The sequence below is a fragment of the Haematobia irritans genome, chromosome 5 (assembly GCF_050003625.1).
Source record: "Haematobia irritans isolate KBUSLIRL chromosome 5, ASM5000362v1, whole genome shotgun sequence".
NCBI classification, from domain to species: domain Eukaryota; kingdom Metazoa; phylum Arthropoda; class Insecta; order Diptera; family Muscidae; genus Haematobia; species Haematobia irritans.
In genome coordinates this window covers 3832053-3850241 of record NC_134401.1, presented here as the reverse complement: position 1 = coordinate 3850241, position 18189 = coordinate 3832053, and the positions used below count along the sequence as shown (strand labels likewise).

General features: G+C 32.4%; 2 protein-coding genes and 1 long non-coding RNA gene across 7 annotated transcripts; 1 reads left to right on the top strand and 2 right to left on the bottom strand.

The window, feature by feature from the left end:
- Nucleotides 1–602: 602 nt before the first annotated feature.
- Nucleotides 603–1722, bottom strand: LOC142240728 (uncharacterized). The gene is made up of 2 exons (XR_012723365.1): nt 1583–1722; nt 603–1508 (listed from the first exon to the last, which is right to left on the bottom strand). It is a non-coding gene; the product is annotated as an uncharacterized LOC142240728 (long non-coding RNA).
- LOC142240727 (damage-control phosphatase ARMT1-like) lies at nt 1459–6500 on the top strand. Its single transcript, XM_075312441.1, has 6 exons — nt 1459–1618; nt 1717–1899; nt 4944–5031; nt 5085–5350; nt 5426–5901; nt 5988–6500. The coding sequence occupies exons 1-6, from the start codon at nt 1616–1618 to the stop codon at nt 6280–6282; spliced, it is 1311 nt and encodes a 436-aa protein (XP_075168556.1). The 5' UTR covers nt 1459–1615; the 3' UTR covers nt 6283–6500.
- A 3789-nt stretch (nt 6501–10289) lies between these two features.
- On the bottom strand, nt 10290–17872 carry Smurf (SMAD specific E3 ubiquitin protein ligase). Of its 5 annotated transcripts, none has more exons than XM_075312438.1 (8): nt 17724–17872; nt 16578–16799; nt 16440–16478; nt 14986–15222; nt 12558–14916; nt 12291–12490; nt 12058–12221; nt 10290–10909 (listed from the first exon to the last, which is right to left on the bottom strand). In XM_075312438.1, the coding sequence occupies exons 2-8, from the start codon at nt 16630–16632 to the stop codon at nt 10625–10627; spliced, it is 3339 nt and encodes a 1112-aa protein (XP_075168553.1). In that variant the 5' UTR covers nt 16633–16799; nt 17724–17872; the 3' UTR covers nt 10290–10624. The 5 variants fall into 5 exon arrangements, with proteins under 5 accessions (XP_075168553.1, XP_075168554.1, XP_075168555.1 ...); XM_075312439.1 differs by having other exon boundaries at nt 17715–17863; XM_075312440.1 differs by having other exon boundaries at nt 17719–17863.
- Between the last annotated feature and the right edge of the window lie 317 nt (nt 17873–18189).

Sequence of the window (18189 nt, the reverse complement as noted above, 5' to 3'; positions counted from 1 at the left end):
TTTTGACAAAATTTTCTATATAAATAAAATTTTGACAAAATTTTCTATAGAAATAAAATTTTGACAAAATTTTCTATAGAAATAAAATGTTGACAAAATTTTCTATAGAAATAAAATTTTGACAAAATCTTCTATAGAAATAAAATTTTGACAAAATCTTCTATAGAAATAAAATGTTGACAAAATTTTCTGTAAAAGAAAAAAATTTGACAAAATTTTCTATATAAGTAAACATTTTGACAACATTTTCTATAGAAATAAAAGATTGTCAGAATTTTCTATACCATAAATTTAATATCTTTAAAAATTTTAACTTTCGTGTTAGATCATACTATCAAAATCCGTTGTAACATAAGTTCTCCTTTTGTTGTAGAAGTAGTCATTTTCCCTTGATGGTGAAATCTTTATAATATTTAAAATTAGACACATTTACAATTCAAGCGATATTTATACACGCAAAAAATTGTCGCTTATAGGAGAGTTCAAAATATATAATAAATAAACTTCTAAAATAAAATAATAAAACATTTCATTCGAAGAAAACTTTTGTTTCATACTAACCTCACAAAAATTTGGTCAAAAACTAAAAAAAAAAAAAAATATTTAAGTTGGTAGATTTTTGGTAAAATTTATTTCAAATTTTGGTAGATATTTTTTGCACGAGTGTCAATCGATTCACAATCACGTCGAGCTAAACCCAGTTGTCTGGACAACCATCATTCTATTGCAACTACAGGCTCATAGATTAGTTCTCCAGATTTTAGATTAAGATGTCTGGACAACCATCATTCTATTGCAACTACAGGCTCATAGATTAGTTCTCCAGATTTTAGATTAATACCTTAAACCAAAATCCACTTTAACTAGATGAAATCTAGTTAAAGTCATTTATAAAAGAGATTTCTTTTTAGTAGATCTACATGTATAACAAATTTTGACCCTGTTAGTTCAATGGTGCGTATAATCAATATTTCTACGTAAATTATACGCATAGAGGTAATAAAGTGCAGCCATAAGTCTCAATAGGCAGGTTGGACTTTAAATGCAACTCAAAGGTACGTGTTTTTTGCGTAAACTTGTATTATTGTATAAAATCATATATGGAAAGAAACGAAATGTTTGAAATTATAACGAAAATCACCCATATGGATGAATTTAAATCAAATGAAAAAAGTTTTCAAAGACATTTACTGCTAGCTATAAAATGAATGAGGATAAACAACAATAACAAAAAAATGTACGAAAACCTCATTGATATTTCAAAACAATTTGTCTAAAATCAATGTTGGCACCCTGTTCTTGCTTACATATACATATGCGAACGAAGAGAAGCGCGGAAAACTCACGATGAGAGTAGGGGAAAATCAATGGTGTGCAATTTTATGCATTTCTCTTTCTTTTTTTTTTGTCATACACTTGACATTTATCTGGTGCCTTGCATGTTACTCTTCAGATTGCCAATAACATCTGTGTTGTTCTTTGCAAATAAGCATAGAAATTCAAAGATTCTAACAAAAATAAATAAAATTATCATATTAGGAAATAATCAAAATATTTAATTTAATATTATAGAGCCAAATACCTTATAATTTAGCTGGTGACAAAAAATATTGATATGGTAAGGAAATATGACAGAAAAAAGAAAAAATCTCATTTCTTACACATTAATAAAGACCAAGGTTAAGACGAAAAATGACATATTCTCCTCCGTTACAGGTTATCGATGAGTTTGATTTAAAACATGGGATTTTGGATTCATCACCTCCGCAAGATACTTATCTGAGTGGACGTTACAAAAGCAGCTTTGCATACTATACATTTCGTTATCGCCTGCCAAATACATTGGAAACATTGTTGAAATCTATGCAACATGAGTTGAATGTCGACATTTATCCAAAGGTATGCGCGGTGGTTCACATTAGGCTATACCAGCAAAAAATTTACGTAATTGACATCAATGTAAAAACCATGTTCGTAAAATGGCGTTCGCGAGAAAAATAATGAACGGTATCAAATTTGAACAAGATTAGTGAGCAAATCGGGATAATATGATCATACCTGCGAAAATCGCATTATACATTTTTATGTGTGTGTACACCCAAAGAAATTTGTTAGTGGACACAACAAAAACATCTGCTAAAATAGCAAACATTGTTTGCTATTTTTTTAAAAACAACTGAGACAGTTTGACACAAACAAACAAACAAAAAATAGAAAGTTCTACTAAGGACTTTATCCACAATCAATTTCGCACGGTAATTAGAGATCCAAATTTCAAGCAGATCGCATCAAATTTGTCCCTCCATGAGGCTCCAAAGACTAATTTTGGTGGTCGGTTTATATGAGGGCTTTATAAAGGGTGATTTGTTAAGAGCTTGATAACTTTTTTAAAAAAAAAAACGCATAAAATTTGCAAAATCTCATCGGTTCTTTATTTGAAACGTTAGATTGGTCCATGACATTTACTTTTTGAAGATAATTTCATTTAAATGTTGACCGCGGCTGCGTCTTAGGTGGTCCATTCGGAAAGTCCAATTTTGGGCAACTTTTTCGAGCATTTCGGCCGGAATAGCCCGAATTTCTTCGGAAATGTTGTCTTCCAAAGCTGGAATAGTTGCTGGCTTATTTCTGTAGACTTTAGACTTGACGTAGCCCCACAAAAAATAGTCTAAAGGCGTCAAATCGCATGATCTTGGTGGCCAACTTACCGGTCCATTTCTTGAGATGAATTGTTCTCCGAAGTTTTCCCTCAAAATGGCCATAGAATCGCGAGCTGTGTGGCATGTAGCGCCATCTTGTTGAAACCACATGTCAACCAAGTTCAGTTCTTCCATTCTTGGCAACAAAAAGTTTGTTAGCATCGAACGATAGCGATCGCCATTCACCGTAACGTTGCGTCCAACAGCATCTTTGAAAAAATACGGTCCAATGATTCCACCAGCGTACAAACCACACCAAACAGTGCATTTTTCGGGATGCATGGGCAGTTCTTGAACGGCTTCTGGTTGCTCTTCACTCCAAATGCGGCAATTTTGCTTATTTACGTAGCCATTCAACCAGAAATGAGCCTCATCGCTGAACAAAATTTGTCGATAAAAAAGCGGATTTTCTGCCAACTTTTCTAGGGCCCATTCACTGAAAATTCGACGTTGTGGCAGATCGTAAGTCTATTCATGATGAAATGTCAAAGCATACTGAGCATCTTTCTCTTTGACACCATGTCTGAAATCCCACGTGATCTGTCAAATACTAATGCATGAAAATCCTAACCTCAAAAGAATCACCCTTTATAATTTTGATTAGTAGAAAGTTTATACTGACTATCACGCACCAAATTTCAATCGGTTCGCATGAAATTTGCTTTTCCAAGAGGCTCAAGAAGTAAAATCTGGAGATCGGTTTATATGGGGTATATATTGGTAATGATGAAAAGATATCGACCAATTTTTGCATGGTATACGTATACGTGTATATGGTATATGTATACGTACCAAATGATCACCTCCAGATAGCACCGGAAATGAAATATGGAGAACGGTTTATATAGGGACTTTATATAATTATGGACGGGTATGGACCAATTTTTGCATGGTTGTTAAAGAGCGTTCAATTGGATCGAATAAAATTTGCTCCAAGGGACACCGCAAGCGCAATATGGGTGCTATAGCTAAAAGTGGTCCAATATGATCCATTTGCAATAACTCGAGATAAAAATAATCCACCAAAATTTGGAGAAAATTTTACCCAAAAACTACCAAGCATAATTTTCCAAAAAATTTGTTAAAAATTTTATTTCTATAAAAAATTTTGTCAACATTTTATTTCTATAGAAAATTTTCTCTAAATTTTATTTCTATAAAATTTTTCTCCAAATTTTATTTCTATAAAATTTTTCTCCAAATTTTATTTCTATAATTTTTTTTCTATAGAAAATTTTGTAAAAATTTTATTTCTATAGAAAATCTTGTCAACATTTTATTTCTATAGAAAATTTTGTCAAAATTTTATTCCTATGGAAAATTTTGTCAAAATTTTATTTCTATAGAAAATGTCAACATTTTATTTCTATGGAAAATTTTGTCAAAATTTTATTTCTATAGAAAATTTTGACAAAATTTTATTTCTATAGAAAATTTTGACAAAATTTTATTTCTATAGAAAATATTGTCAAAATTTTATTTCTATAGAAAATGTTGTCAAAATTTTATTTCTATAGAAAATTTTGACAAAATTTTATTTCTATAGAAAATTTTGACAAAATTTTATTTCTATAGAAAATTTTGACAAAATTTTATTTCTATAGAACATTTTGTCAAAATTTTATTTCTATAGAACATTTTGTCAAAATTTTATTTCTATAGATAGTTTGTGAAGAGGAATTCTACCAATCTACCATTTTTGGTAGAATTCTACCAACTGTGGTAGAATTCTACCAACCGACCTATATTAATAAAACCTACTTGTGCCAAGTTTCAAGTGGATAGCTTGTTTCGTTCAAAAGTTAGCGTGATATCAACAGATGGACATCTCTAGACTCAGAGTCAAAAATTGTATATCTACATTATGAGGTCTTAGACTAATATTTCTATTACAAATAGAATGACGATGTTAGTATACCTATGGTGGAGGGTATACAAATATGTTGGCATTGACGGCTATTTTTAGCAGACCTTTTTTCAACGAGTATAGAGCTACGACAAATTGATGAACGGAAAGGAGATATCTCGATATCACATGTATATTTCAGACAGATTGGACTTGTAAAAAATTGGATTTAACAAAACTAAGTTAATTTAAAATATCTACTACTATTAGGAGGGGAAAAACTTGTTCTTTTAACACAATTTTTTTGTGTTATATGCTACATAATTTCTGCTTTTTAATTTAAGTAAAAATAAATTGTAAATCGAAGAATATTAAATAAAATGAATTACTAATCGCAGGATGAAGTAAGTCGCACATGTGACTTGGTAGCGAAATTGAAAAAGCAGCTTGAAAATAATGGGTCTTTTGAAAAATTACCAGAAAATGGTAAGAGAATAATGGATCTGCTATGACTTGGTAACACAATATCAATATTTCAGATCATGATAGCGAGTTATGGAACAACTTTATTACTAATTTAGAACCGGATGCATCATTTTTCAGCATATGCTGGCTTTATGCTGAATGCTATTTATATAGAAAGATTTATTCATTCTTTGAAATTTCTACAAGCCTTCTAAAAGATTATGACTACTTTAGTCCACAAAAAATAAATGCACTGAAAATTTCCACAGACGCTATGAAGGAATTGCTGCAAAGCATAACCAATGAATCATCATACGAGAACTTTTCCCACATACTGAAGGTATTGACAAATTCAGACAATCTACCTATTTATGATTTATGTATTAATACATTATTCAATTTTAATTTAATTTAGTTAAATCTATGGGGCAATAAATGCGATCTGTCAATAAGTTCCGGTCAAGAAATTAAACCTTTGGATAATCTGCATAAGCAAATCGATAGTCTAAATGAAAATATTCTTATCGACGAGAGTGCACAAATATGGGACTGCCTGAATGAACCTTTAAATTCTAAATCTAAATCTGTAGATTTTATATGTGACAATGCTGGCTTTGAATTGTTTACAGACCTAGTTTTGGCACGATATTTAATAGAAAACAAATTGGCCGATGAGGTACGTTTTCACGTTAAAGCCTTGCCTTGGTTTGTATCGGATACAACACATCAGGATATATTATTTACATTAAAATATATGGAAGAGCAAGAAAATGCAGATATATTGAATAAATTTGGTAAACAATGTTCGAGATATTTCAATGATGGAATATTTAAAGTGTGTCCACCAAACGCTAAAGAGTACTTTTGGACAACACCGTACGAGTTCCATAGGTAAAATAATATGAAAACAACAACTTGTATACTTACATTCTTTTCAATGTCTAATTTAATTTCCTCCCCTTTCTTGGGTTCTTTAGAATGGCAGAAATTAGCCCTACATTGCATACTCAATTATCTTCATCCTCTTTGATCATTTCTAAGGGAGATTTGAATTATCGTAAACTTTTGGGCGATTTTAATTGGGATCCAACAAAAGATTTTGTTTCTTGTCTCCGAGGCTTCAATCCAACTAACCTTTGTGCTTTACGTACCATTAAAGGCCCAGTAATATGTGGTTTGAAATCGGGCCAAGCGGAACAGTTGCTCCTGAAAAATAAGGACTGGATGTTTACTGGAGAATATGCGGTGATACAATTCACTGGAAAAAAATGATTAGCTCAAATAAAAATTATATTTAAAAACTGTATTTTATATGTGCATTTTAGTTTTTCATTTTTTTTATTTACTTTCATATTATTTCTACCATAAATGTTCGTGTTAACATTCTAGAGCAATTGTTATCGTTTTTTTTTTATTGAATAAGTAATATTAATTTTGTTCTATTATTATAATGTTTGCAAATATGCTTAATAAATATGTGCAAAAATTAATGGGATTTTACTTATGACCAATGGTTTTCATATAGTATTTGTATATAAATCAATAAAGATGTCTATCTGCAATAAGAATATCTGACATATATCGAAAAGTCTTCTCATTTTCGTGTACATAAAAAAACGAAATGTCCTGTTTAATAAAAAAGGTTGGAAGTAAAGGTGCTAGAGATGTTAATCGTTTCGATATGAAAATGAATACAAATGAGATTTTTTTTTGTAAGAAATATATTTAATAGAATAAGGCCCCAAATATTTATTGCTAAAGGCCGGTATGCACCTCTAGCGAAAAATTTCATTCCCATAAGAAATGCATTGCTATTTATGCTAACGAAATTTTCGGTAGCGTTCAATTTCGTAAGCTGGTACGCACCTCCAATGAAAATAACAGGGTTGTCAAAAGCATATTTTGGCAGCAAACATTTAATTTATTACAATCATTGTGTGCGTAAAAGTTTTAAAAGGTCTGTAAATAATAAACAATTTATTTGAGGAATATTTGGAACATATATTAACAATTTTTAAAAGCGATTAGCTGTTTTAAAATTTGTGTACACAGCCCTGTTTTTTTTGTTGTAGACTTAAATAAATTTTTGCTAGCAAAAATTTCGCTAGAGGTGCAACCGGCCTTAAAGAGAAACTAAAACAAATGTTTTCACATAATAGAACGCAAAAAATTCTAAATATTGCTTGCAAGAATCATAGTAAGTATTTTTCTTTTTTTTTTAATAATAGGCTTGCTTAATTTTTTTAAGCTGCACACAAACGAAAGTAATTGATCCAAGTAATTGAAATGTCTTCAATGACAGAAATTATAGTATCAATTAAGAAATTAATTGAAAGTTGTTAGCTTTGTATTTTCACACGTTTTTTATAATCATTCATTCTTAGTCGTACTCTTGAATTGTTAAGACAATTTTTGTTTCTGTAAATAAAGTTCAATTTGAAATAACTAAACTAAACAGGTTATGGGCCCAGGACACTGAAGCACATTGCGATTGAAAGTTAATTATTGAAATAAGAAAACTTTGAAAAGAAAAAGGAGAAAATTGCTGTTTCTTTCGCTCAAATAGAGAAGTTGGATGATAGCAACTATGATAGTTAGTCTATACAAATGAAAAGTTTCCTGATACACAGTGGTTTTTGGAAAATTACGAGTGGACAAGAAAAAAGAACTGCGGAAAAAATAAATGGGAAGAAATTGATGAAAAGGCTTTAGCAAAAGGTATCACTGTACAAGCGATTGTTGGGTCTCTCCATGCCTGAAGGAGGAAACGTTGCCCAGCACATTAACGAATTTGCTGAGGTTACTGAGAAACTCCATGAAACTGGCATAGAAATTCAGGAGGAGCTTCTAGTAATTATGTTGCTCTCGAGTCTTCCAAAAGAGTTCGATAATTTCGTTGTTACAATGGAGACTCGAGACGCCTTGCCAAGTTATTCGTTGTTGATGCAAAAAATCATTGAAGAGGGAAAGAGTACGACTAAGAATGAATGATTATAAAAAACGTGTGAGAATACAAAGCTAACAGCAGCCACGTTGTACAGAGTTACCATATTCAACAAAAGTCAATTAAAAAAATTAATTGATATTATTAATCTTTGTGATAGATTTTTGTTCCAATAAAAAAAAATTATTGAATCAATTAAATATTTTTTAAAACTAAAGTCTTTAGTTGGAAAAATTTTCGTGAATTTTTTTCTGTGTGGCTATATGTTCTTTATTATCAATGTTCTTTATGCTTTTGAATTTTTGATTAAACTAGACATCTGTAACATAGACTGTTGGCCTTATATTCACAGTTAACGATTTCATAATATCAAGCCAAAAAATCGACCATTAGGTTATATAAGGGGTGCCTGCTTTTATAGACACATTTAAACTGCAAGGTTCATTGAGATTCAACAGTTAGCGAAATTCTCTCTTATCAATTTATATGCATGGGCTGTAGGAAATAACACCCCGCAATGAAATAATTTTCCAAAATAGAAAATTTCATAATGAATTAAAATAGCGTCCCAAGAGGTAAGAACAATTGTTGGTGCAAAAATGCACACTAGATTTAAAATAAATAAATTTTTATAAAGTGCTAATTTACTCATATTCATATTTATAAAATTTTGACCAATGACCGCTATTAAAGACTTTGCTACATTTTTTCATGGACATGATCCAAAAATTTAATGAACAAGTCTAGCATCCATATTTTACTTTAATTATATATATTTTTTGATTAGAAATTTTGATTTATATTTTTATATTTAATGAATATTATTTATATTTTTTTGATTTAATGAAATAAATTTCGTGACAACAAAAAAAAACCTTCCTGAAGTTTTCTTGTAGTTTCATTTTCTCTTTGGGACCTTATTTCAATGGGGTGTTATACCATTTGGCTCAATAATAAGGGTATTGTGCTTGTATTAGTTCCATGGAATTTCTGTAGCTGTTAATATTTAATGTATTTTCAAGAAAATATTCTTTGTGGAACCATTTCAATTTCCTTTATTAATTTCTTTATTAATAATTAAAAAAAAATATTTTGTTAACACTTCAGAAAATAAAGTGAGCAATAAAAATCATTGAGACGGTAGCCGCTGATCAATCATGTCATGATCGTACAGAACATCTGCGCAGCTATTAAATGACGTTTATGATTTTTACCAAATTTATATTTGAGAAGTTTTTAAAACTTAAAAGAAACCCCTTTCAATAACAATTAAAAGAGGACAATTCCTCAAAATTCTACAACAGGGGATTGAGAGAGATGAAACCCAATACAAAATATAGTAGAAACGCCGATATAGTGGAATAAATGTGAATAAAGTAAAGGCACTAGTGCCAAAAGTTAAAAATAATATTTTGGCAGGAATTAAAAGTAAAGAAATTCGATCTCATGTAAATAGTGGGAGATCATATTTGATATTTTTATAACGGATCAGAACTTCGGTTCTATGTAATTTGGTTTTAAAAATAAGGCAGATCTAAAGTGGGAAGAATAATTGGACACATCAATATATACAGTCAGATTTTATATCTACTCACGTCTTATGGTATCTATCGCCTTCTTTCTTCATTCCCCTTGCTATTAGATCTAATGTCTCTTGTTATTGATCGGGATCTTAAACACACAAAACTGATTAGTCTTGTTGTAAATTTACACAAAATATAACTGCTGAAAATGTCACATCCAGTGGTAGAAATATTCTGAACAACTTTTAAATTGTAAATAATTTACATTTTCTAATATTGTCTTATAAAAAACTTTTGCTCTCTACATTTTTTAGTTTTTGTTGAAGGAAAATGATATAAACTTATTGAGATATGTTTTTGATTCATTCTATTCCAAAAATAATAAAAATTATACAAAATACATAAAAAAAACTGATCACCATTAAAATTCAGAATGAAGTCACCAGTTACATACAAGTACGTAATTTCTGAAAAAATTATATTTGAATTTCAATATATATATATATATACATATGGTAAACATCATTTTGAATTTAAATTGACGATATGTACACAAGTCTTCTTCAAAATTATTGTATTGTTACAACTACATAGAACGTATATTTACATAAAGATTATTTTTGTTATATAAAGATTAAAAAAAAACCAAGACCACAACATTGCTGCATAAATTTAGAATGTTAAATATCTAAAAATCGTTATAAAGATTTTAACTAATATCACTTTAATAAAAAATATTTCATTGTTTTATGTGGGTGATTTTTTAATTCTGCAAATTCCCTAAAAATTGTAATCATCTAAAAAACGAAATATTAAAATGTATGTTGGCTGGCATTGCTTTTATATATTTATTGAGCTCAAGTGATAATGGATAAATTCATATTATGAAATATGTATTTTTTTTTCAACTATATTTATTTATTTGTATGTACAAAAGGGGATGATAATGGATATTTTTTGTTTTTGTTTTTGTTTTTGGCTCAACACTAGTTTCTCATAATACATATTTTCGTTATTGTGGTCAATAATGTTATTCTATTTTCAAAATCTGATCTTAATTTGTTCGTCGATTGATGCTTTAATCACACATTTTAATGTAATACGACACAGAAAACAAAACAAACAAACAAACAAAAATAAAAGGGGATTATTCCACTGCAAATCCACATGTTTCTTCTACGGCTTGCGTTAATTTATCGTATAGTAGCTGATAACTATCATAGGGTGGCAAGTCGATTCGATTGAAACAGGTGTGTGCCTTAGGAAGATTTTGTGTTGGAACGTCTGCCGTAAGATGAATGGTAAACAGCCTTGGACCTACAGCACCCGTTGATCCTTGCAGAGCACGAAAACCTTGCAGGGGCACTCTCGAAGAGCCGGTGACAAATTGTAGAAGTCTAGCACGCATCTCCGATGAGTAAGATTCCACAACCTTTTAAATATAAATAACAAATATTAAAAACATATGTGTTAACAACGCCTATCACTATGCATATGATACAAGCAAGGGAAAATATTTTCGATGTATATTTGCTAAAACATCGTCATGTGGGATGATACAGTCAACAAACGCACAAACCGGTTACAAAATTCATTTAAAAATTTCCATTTTTATTTATATTAAAAATGTCTTACTTTACGAATCCAATGTCCTTTAAGTTGTAAAATAATTTATGCTACATTTCTAAAAAAATCGACTCGCTTTTGGATGATGAAAGAATATTTATTGCAATGAAAATTAGCTGCTTTTAATCGCACTATTTTAATAAAGTAACCGCGAAAATTTCAACGCGAACAGCGAGTATAGTACCGCTCTTTAAGCAAAAAATTGTAAAACGAATAAATATCTAAAGCCCTGCCATAAATGATGATACTTCTAATACTAAGAAAAAAAATATTAAATTCGTAACAATAATTTTCTTCACGACTAAACTTTTGAATGACAGATTGTCGAATAAAGTCGATTTTCTAATCGTATGTAAGAAAATAGCTAGGAATAAATCTAGGAATTCGTTACCTTGCAAAGCAGTCGGAAGGTTCATAGTCCTCCTATGCTTGTCAATCATGGCCAAACTAGACTTGCTAAATTGTGATAAATTGATTTTTTCAAAATCTCTCGATTTTTCCAAAATGTTAAAAAGCCTAAAATCCATTTTTCAAAATTTGGTAAAAGCTCACTTTTTAACTTTGTTTAGAAACCCTACATATTTATCTGGCAAAACTAATAGTACATTATAACCACTCGTTTGCACTTTTTATGAATTTTGAATTTAATTTCGTTGTTAGCTTTTTGTAAATATAAACGAAAACCTATTTCCGTACCGTTCTTGACAAAGTATGGATGGAAAAGTGCGTATGCATAAATTGAGTACAATTGTCTGCTTTAAAAATAAATTATTTTTTAAGTAACCGTGAGAATAAAAATATTTTCAATTAAAACCCCGTACAGTGTACCGGGCTCAAACCAAAAAAAAAAAAAAAAACAGAATTATATGTATATTGCAACATAATTTGAAAATTCTCTATATACGAGAAGCGATTATGTCTGCTTCATATTTATCATATGCATATAATACTAACCTGCCAAAACCATACAACTTGAGGTGTTTCCGGTGTACAATGTTTTAGTCTGGTATTACTTCGCCAATCATTAACATCTATACTCGATATACCACCAATAACCAATTCCAGTTCGCGTTCATCAAAAGGACGTAATAAATGACTTGGTATCAATTCGCAGAAGCCTGATTTAGATGAGAAACAAATATTATTTTAGTGAACATCTTACATTGCCAGTTTGATCGATCTTTTACCTTTTTGCAATGCTAGAAATTGTTGTTCAATTCCTCGCATAAATCTATAATTTACATAGAGTTTCACATATTCCCGTTTATTTTCCTCTGTAACTGCTATAGAGGCTCCCGATGGTTTCAGTTCATGCACCACCAAGGCTCCAAAACTGTTGTTTTCTACACTGAATGTAGATTCTATGACATTTGTTATGTTATTCTCTCTGGAAATTTCAAAATTAATATATGAATCGATTGTTATGGGCAGTATTGAGAATTTTCATATCTTACAACATCCATGTTAAACTGCGGTGTAATTCCGGATCTACACCCTCAATGTCACTAAGTGTTATAGGCTTATTAAGCAATTGTTTATAAAATGGAGTGGTGAAACCGCCATCTAAGCAGTGACCATGAAACACAGCAATGCCCAATGTTCGGCCAACAAAGTGAAAATAGGACAAATGGTCGGGATTGACTCCCGAATCGGGATTTATTTGCAGAGTATAGTGATCGTCCCGACTGTACTGAAATAATCCATATTGGGGATTAAGCATTTCGCGTGACAACAAATGTAGCCATTCGCGGGCTACACCACCATAGTCAAGACCTTCTTCTCCCTTAAATTTCACCATCAAACGTTTACGCATATCTTTTGGACGCATTTTCATGATCAGTCTGTAGCTCTCCTCAAATATTTCGCTGCGAGATACTTCCAAACGGCAGTGACCTGATTGGGGTTGCAGCGTTTGCAGTTCTGTTCGTAGAGCTCTTAGTTTGCCAACAAGATCTCTGCGATATTTTGGTAGCAAGTCAGCACCTTCTAACAAACCCTGTGGTAAGTCGGCAGGAACAGCCCGACCTTCCGGAATTCGAAGAGGGGTTGAGCTATTCGTGGTGCTACCACCCATGATGGATGTGGAAGATAATGGATGAGAAGCTGCAGGCGATAAGTGTTGTATAATACTGCCATTTCCCGCTGCTCCACTCATGTTCCCACTCGCAGGTGAGGAATTATTCCCTGAATTGCTACAATTACTGTTTCCCGATGTACTAGGAGCAGTTCCAGCAGGAACTACACCACGCCGTATCAACTGCAAAATATTGCCATTTAAACGCGGATCTGTAAATTGTGTAGTCCGATTGTTATGATCCACAAAATATACACGTCCCGATGCAGTCTTTCGTTGTTCCCAACCACTAGGTAATGGACCTATCGAATCTAGTGTCAAATTGTCTGCATGAAAATCACGGGGGATACGAGGGTCATGCCAAGTCGAAATGGCTGTGGGTATATGGTAGAAATATACTTGACCTTGCTGCGTAATACGCATTTCATAACCAGGAGGTAAGTCCATAAAAGGTCTGGCAGCTTGATTTGAGCTAGTTGATGAATTCCCTTGGTATCGTAGACCAGTGTTATTGGAACGCGTACTCCTTGAGCCTCTTCTTCGAGAGGAATCCTCTGAATTCCGTGATGATCTCCTTTGTGAACGTTGAGAGCCAGCATTGCTTGTGGATGAAGTCGTTGGAGTGTTGTGAGTACGTGGATCTCCTCGAGGGGAGTCTGTTGTTCCTCTTTCTCTCTGATTATTAATGAGATTTGTTGAAGCATTAGGTGGTGTCGCCACACTTGAACTTGTTTGATTGTTGGAGGTCGTGTTGGCGTTTGGACTTTGCACGCTATTCCCAACATTGCCATTTGTAATTTGACTTTGCCGCGACGTAGTTTGTTGATCCCCTTCATTTGCATTCCAGCTTGAAGTTGGTTGAGCTTGTGGCATTCCTCCCGATTGTGGCTGTGCCGCTTGGGGACTACTCCCACATGACGTATTTCCATTAGTTAAGTTTTGGGCAGTTTGCATTTGATTTTGTTGAACTCGTTGAGGAGTTGTTGTGCTGGCAGACTCCACATTACTATGACCATTAGTTAATGATGTGGGAGCTGGAGTTCCATGCTTTGGTTGTTTTCCATGGCTATCGCTTATGGACTGATTGTGTCGAGGGGTCTGTGGTCCGGAACTAGATCCCATTTGAGGTGTAGTATGATCTATTGATCCAGAGTTCCCAACAGGTTGGCGGTTATTTTTCCTATTGTTAGGTGTCATGGAGGTAGAAGGTGATGTTGTTTCTGACCTTTCAATTCTCGTTGGGCTACAATTTTCTTTCCCACTACTTGGAATAACTGTGCCAACAGATGGCACAGATAAAATTTCGGTTGAATGACGCCTCTCATCATTTTCCCTTCCACTACGATTGTGTCCATTAAGCAGATTAGTACATGTAGTTGAACGTGTTGGGCCGGGGGGATGATGTGTTGTGCCACCATTTTGCGTTGAAGGACGAGAATGCGCTTGTATTTGCTGTTGCGAAGACGTATGTTTACTAGGCCGATCCCATTGCGTTGTCTTCGTGGTATGATTCACATAATAAACCCTACCATTGCCCGTTCTACGTTCTTCCCATCCATCAGGCAAGTTATCCTCCGATGAATCATCTTCCGAAGGTCCTCGTACATCTCCACCAGGACCAACTATAGCTAGGGGATTCCCACCACATGGCCCATCTTTTGAAAGAAATGCAATTATTATTTGACCACGAACCATTTCATCGTCATCCGCTGAAAATTTGCCTAAATCCAAACGTTGGACTGTTGGGTAAAAATATCCAAATATTATAAATACAAGAAAATCAACATATAATAACATTGCTAACATACATCCAGCTCCTTTTAAACGTTGTATTGTGTCTGATGGTATTCGCACACATCCCAAAAATCCGCTACCTTTGTGTATCTTTCTGTGATTCCATACCGTTATTGTTATGCAATCGCTCCGACCCAAAAACAAATCGTAGTGAGCATTCCATTTTGGATCTAATGTCGATTTACTTGTGTCAGTTGAATACACTTGTCCAGTACCATCAACTTGAACTTTTGCGAAGGGGTCAGGAAGTCCTATCAAGAAACGCAAATGTTTGTGTAAGACTCCGATTAAAAAAAAAACAGCAGTAAAGTACCACTTGAAAAAACCCCCAAAAGTTTAAAAAATCACACGTTATCAGCAAAATGTGAATCCCCATGTCAAGAATTCAAGATGGGATACTTCTCTTGTTTACTATATAAACTTTTCATTTTTCGAGACTTGTCTCAATCAACAGTTAGTAACGATCTACTTCAGGCTCAAACAAAAAATCTTACAGTGATGGGGAAAAAACTGGTATTACTATTGGTAATGATAATTTATACTATATCGTTACTTGCGAAGGCTGAGGCATATATTGATCATGGATTCAATAGAAGACCCAATACAGGAAATACTCGACCATTACCAATACCGACAACTCCACCTTTTAATCCACATGCCAGGATATAATACTGAATACTGAAGTCTAGTATAAAATAACTTAATGATTATATCGAGGCAAGATTTACCAAAATTCCATACATCATTCAATGGCCAAGAGAAACAGAAAAGAAACATTTTGAAATTAATATACCTTTAAGATGTTTTTTGTAAAACAATTAAAATCAATAAGAAGTATTGCATTTTTTCTTTATCAATTAATAGTAGTTCACGTATGGTAAAGCAATTCTTTTGGTCGCCAATTCGTAAGTATGTGATTCAGAAAACTATGAATAAAGTTCTTTTAAAAACCTTTCTATATCTGCTTGATATCAACATTCAATCATTATGAACAATGTAATCCCGCTTTTATCGTTTGCAATGAAGAAGTTCACTTCTGCTGATAACAAGGAAAGTGCCATTATTTATTTAAAAAAATAGCATAAAAATAAAAATGTGATCTATTGAATTTTTGTCCATCGCTAGCCACCGAATTTTCAAATTTTTATGCTAACATATGGATACCGCTACGAAGAAAGGGCTCGTCTGTTGACTCAATGGGGCAAATGGACACAATTTTTTGCTTCATAAGAACGATGGAAATAAGTCGTAATGAGAAGGAACAATGCCTGGTTAGAACTTGCCTATTGAATGTTTCCAAATAAGTTTTAACGGATTTTACAACATATGGTCAAGCGTCGTCGTGCTTTCCCAAATATTCGGCTCAAAATATAGAGAATATAGAGAGCTCATATATGTACATTTCTTCATTACTAAAAATATGACTTTCGAAAATAATAAGATGCTGTGGAGTTACATGTATACTTACTAAATAAATCCTTTCGCACCAAATTCCTTGCACACAATACTGTAAAATAATTATAATAATTTAGCAATAATACTTAAACATTTACGAAAGATTTCAGTAAAATGACATAGTAAATATTCTAAATGATATTTTACTTACTTGTTATTCGAATTTTGTGTGCTCCATTGCGCCGTGGATATTCCAATTTATTCATAATTTAATAACAAATAATTATAATACAAGTATGCACAAAACTAATAGTATTTTATGACAATGTAACTTAGAGCATTTTTACAGACATTGATCCTCATAAACACATATATTTTCATTCTTAACAAACAATCATTATTTTGCTCTTATCCATATATGCCGTCTAAGATACTGAAAATTGCAAAATATTATTTATTTGATAGATTTGATTGACTTTGACGGAGAGATAATCGGTCATGATGGAGGAGGTCTTTGAGTTCGTACATTTCTATATGAGAAAAACTAATCACAATTGAAAATAAAAGAGTTTTCAAAGTTTTGCTACAGGTATTTGCGTAAGGGAAGTGATTTTACTCACTCAACGTATTAAATATCGGAGTCGTTGAATCAACACCACAAACCACAAAAAAGAAGTGTCAACAATTGGAATGGACTCCATATATATAGAAAGGGCGAATTGTGTTCTAACAAAGAAAAATAAATAATAACGTGGCGCCCAAAAAAATTGGCATTACTATCATTCCATAGATTTGGTAAGTTATTATGATTGTGCCGAATATAGTATTTCATCGCAAACCCACACATTGACATGCCATTAAGTCACTCAGTATGTAGATAAAAAGGACCAATTTGCTTATAAATCGGACTTATTGACGTTCTTCCATAAAGAAGCGCGATTGTCAGAATCAGAAGATCACATTCTTTATACTCACAAATTTATTATTGCAAAATTAGAGCTTTGAAATATTCGCCTTACGCACATACCAGTATGTGATACCACCACCATATCATTACATTTTTAGCTCTTCACTTGCAACACACACATTAATTTTTTCAATTGCAAACACAAGTTCACGCCTTAATTTCTGGTGGAGTGTGCTAACTTTTGGAGGCTACAAACAACATTCAACTGATTCGTTCCATTCAAAATACCTAACTAAAAATATGTATTCCCTCTGGAAAAATTGTCAATAACCAAGTTGAAAATATTTAATTTTATGTCTCATTTGTTTCAGACCACCACAACGACGACTTCTTCTTTGCAAAAAAAAAACCGAAAGTTACCAATGTTCACCATATACTAACGAACTTTACACATGATATGTTAGGGCTTGATACGGGAATAATCGCGTTTACTGTTGTAATATATTTAAATTTTCTTATTTTCTATTATTGCTTGAACAAATTGGTTTAGTTAACAAATTTAATGCGTTCCCTCTTCCGCCATATTGTAGTGTTGGGAAAGTAACGAGTATTTGATTACAAGTACTCGTTACTGAATAATTTTTTGAGTACTCGTTACAATTAAATGAGTACTCAATATCTTCAATACAATCCCGATAAACACAAACATTTGAAAACGCGCTTGGTGTTTCACAAAATATAAAATGGCTCTTGTAACAATAGTGATGGTAAAATACTTTCATGTACATATCATACTTTTTCATACGCTTCCCCGATCACAGTTGGCGATTGTTGCAGTATCACTTACGAGTCTGTGGTAGCGATGAGGATGAAATGGAACTTTGAAATGCTGGCAGCTCTGCTATTTTATCAATGC

Excerpts from the sequence above, each read along its gene's own strand:
- Smurf (XM_075312438.1), bottom strand. The coding sequence starts at position 16,632 with ATGAATAAATTGGAATATCCACGGCGCAATGGAGCACACAAAATTCGA. Across the intron at positions 16,479-16,577 it reads ACACAAAATTCGAATAACAA|TATTGTGTGCAAGGAATTTG; the intron begins GTAAGTAAAATA and ends ATTATTTTACAG. Across the intron at positions 15,223-16,439 it reads GGTGCGAAAGGATTTATTTA|GACTTCCTGACCCCTTCGCA; the intron begins GTAAGTATACAT and ends GTTTCTTGATAG.
- LOC142240727 (XM_075312441.1), top strand. Across the intron at positions 5,351-5,425 it reads ACTTTTCCCACATACTGAAG|TTAAATCTATGGGGCAATAA; the intron begins GTATTGACAAAT and ends AATTTAATTTAG. Across the intron at positions 5,902-5,987 it reads ACACCGTACGAGTTCCATAG|AATGGCAGAAATTAGCCCTA; the intron begins GTAAAATAATAT and ends TGGGTTCTTTAG.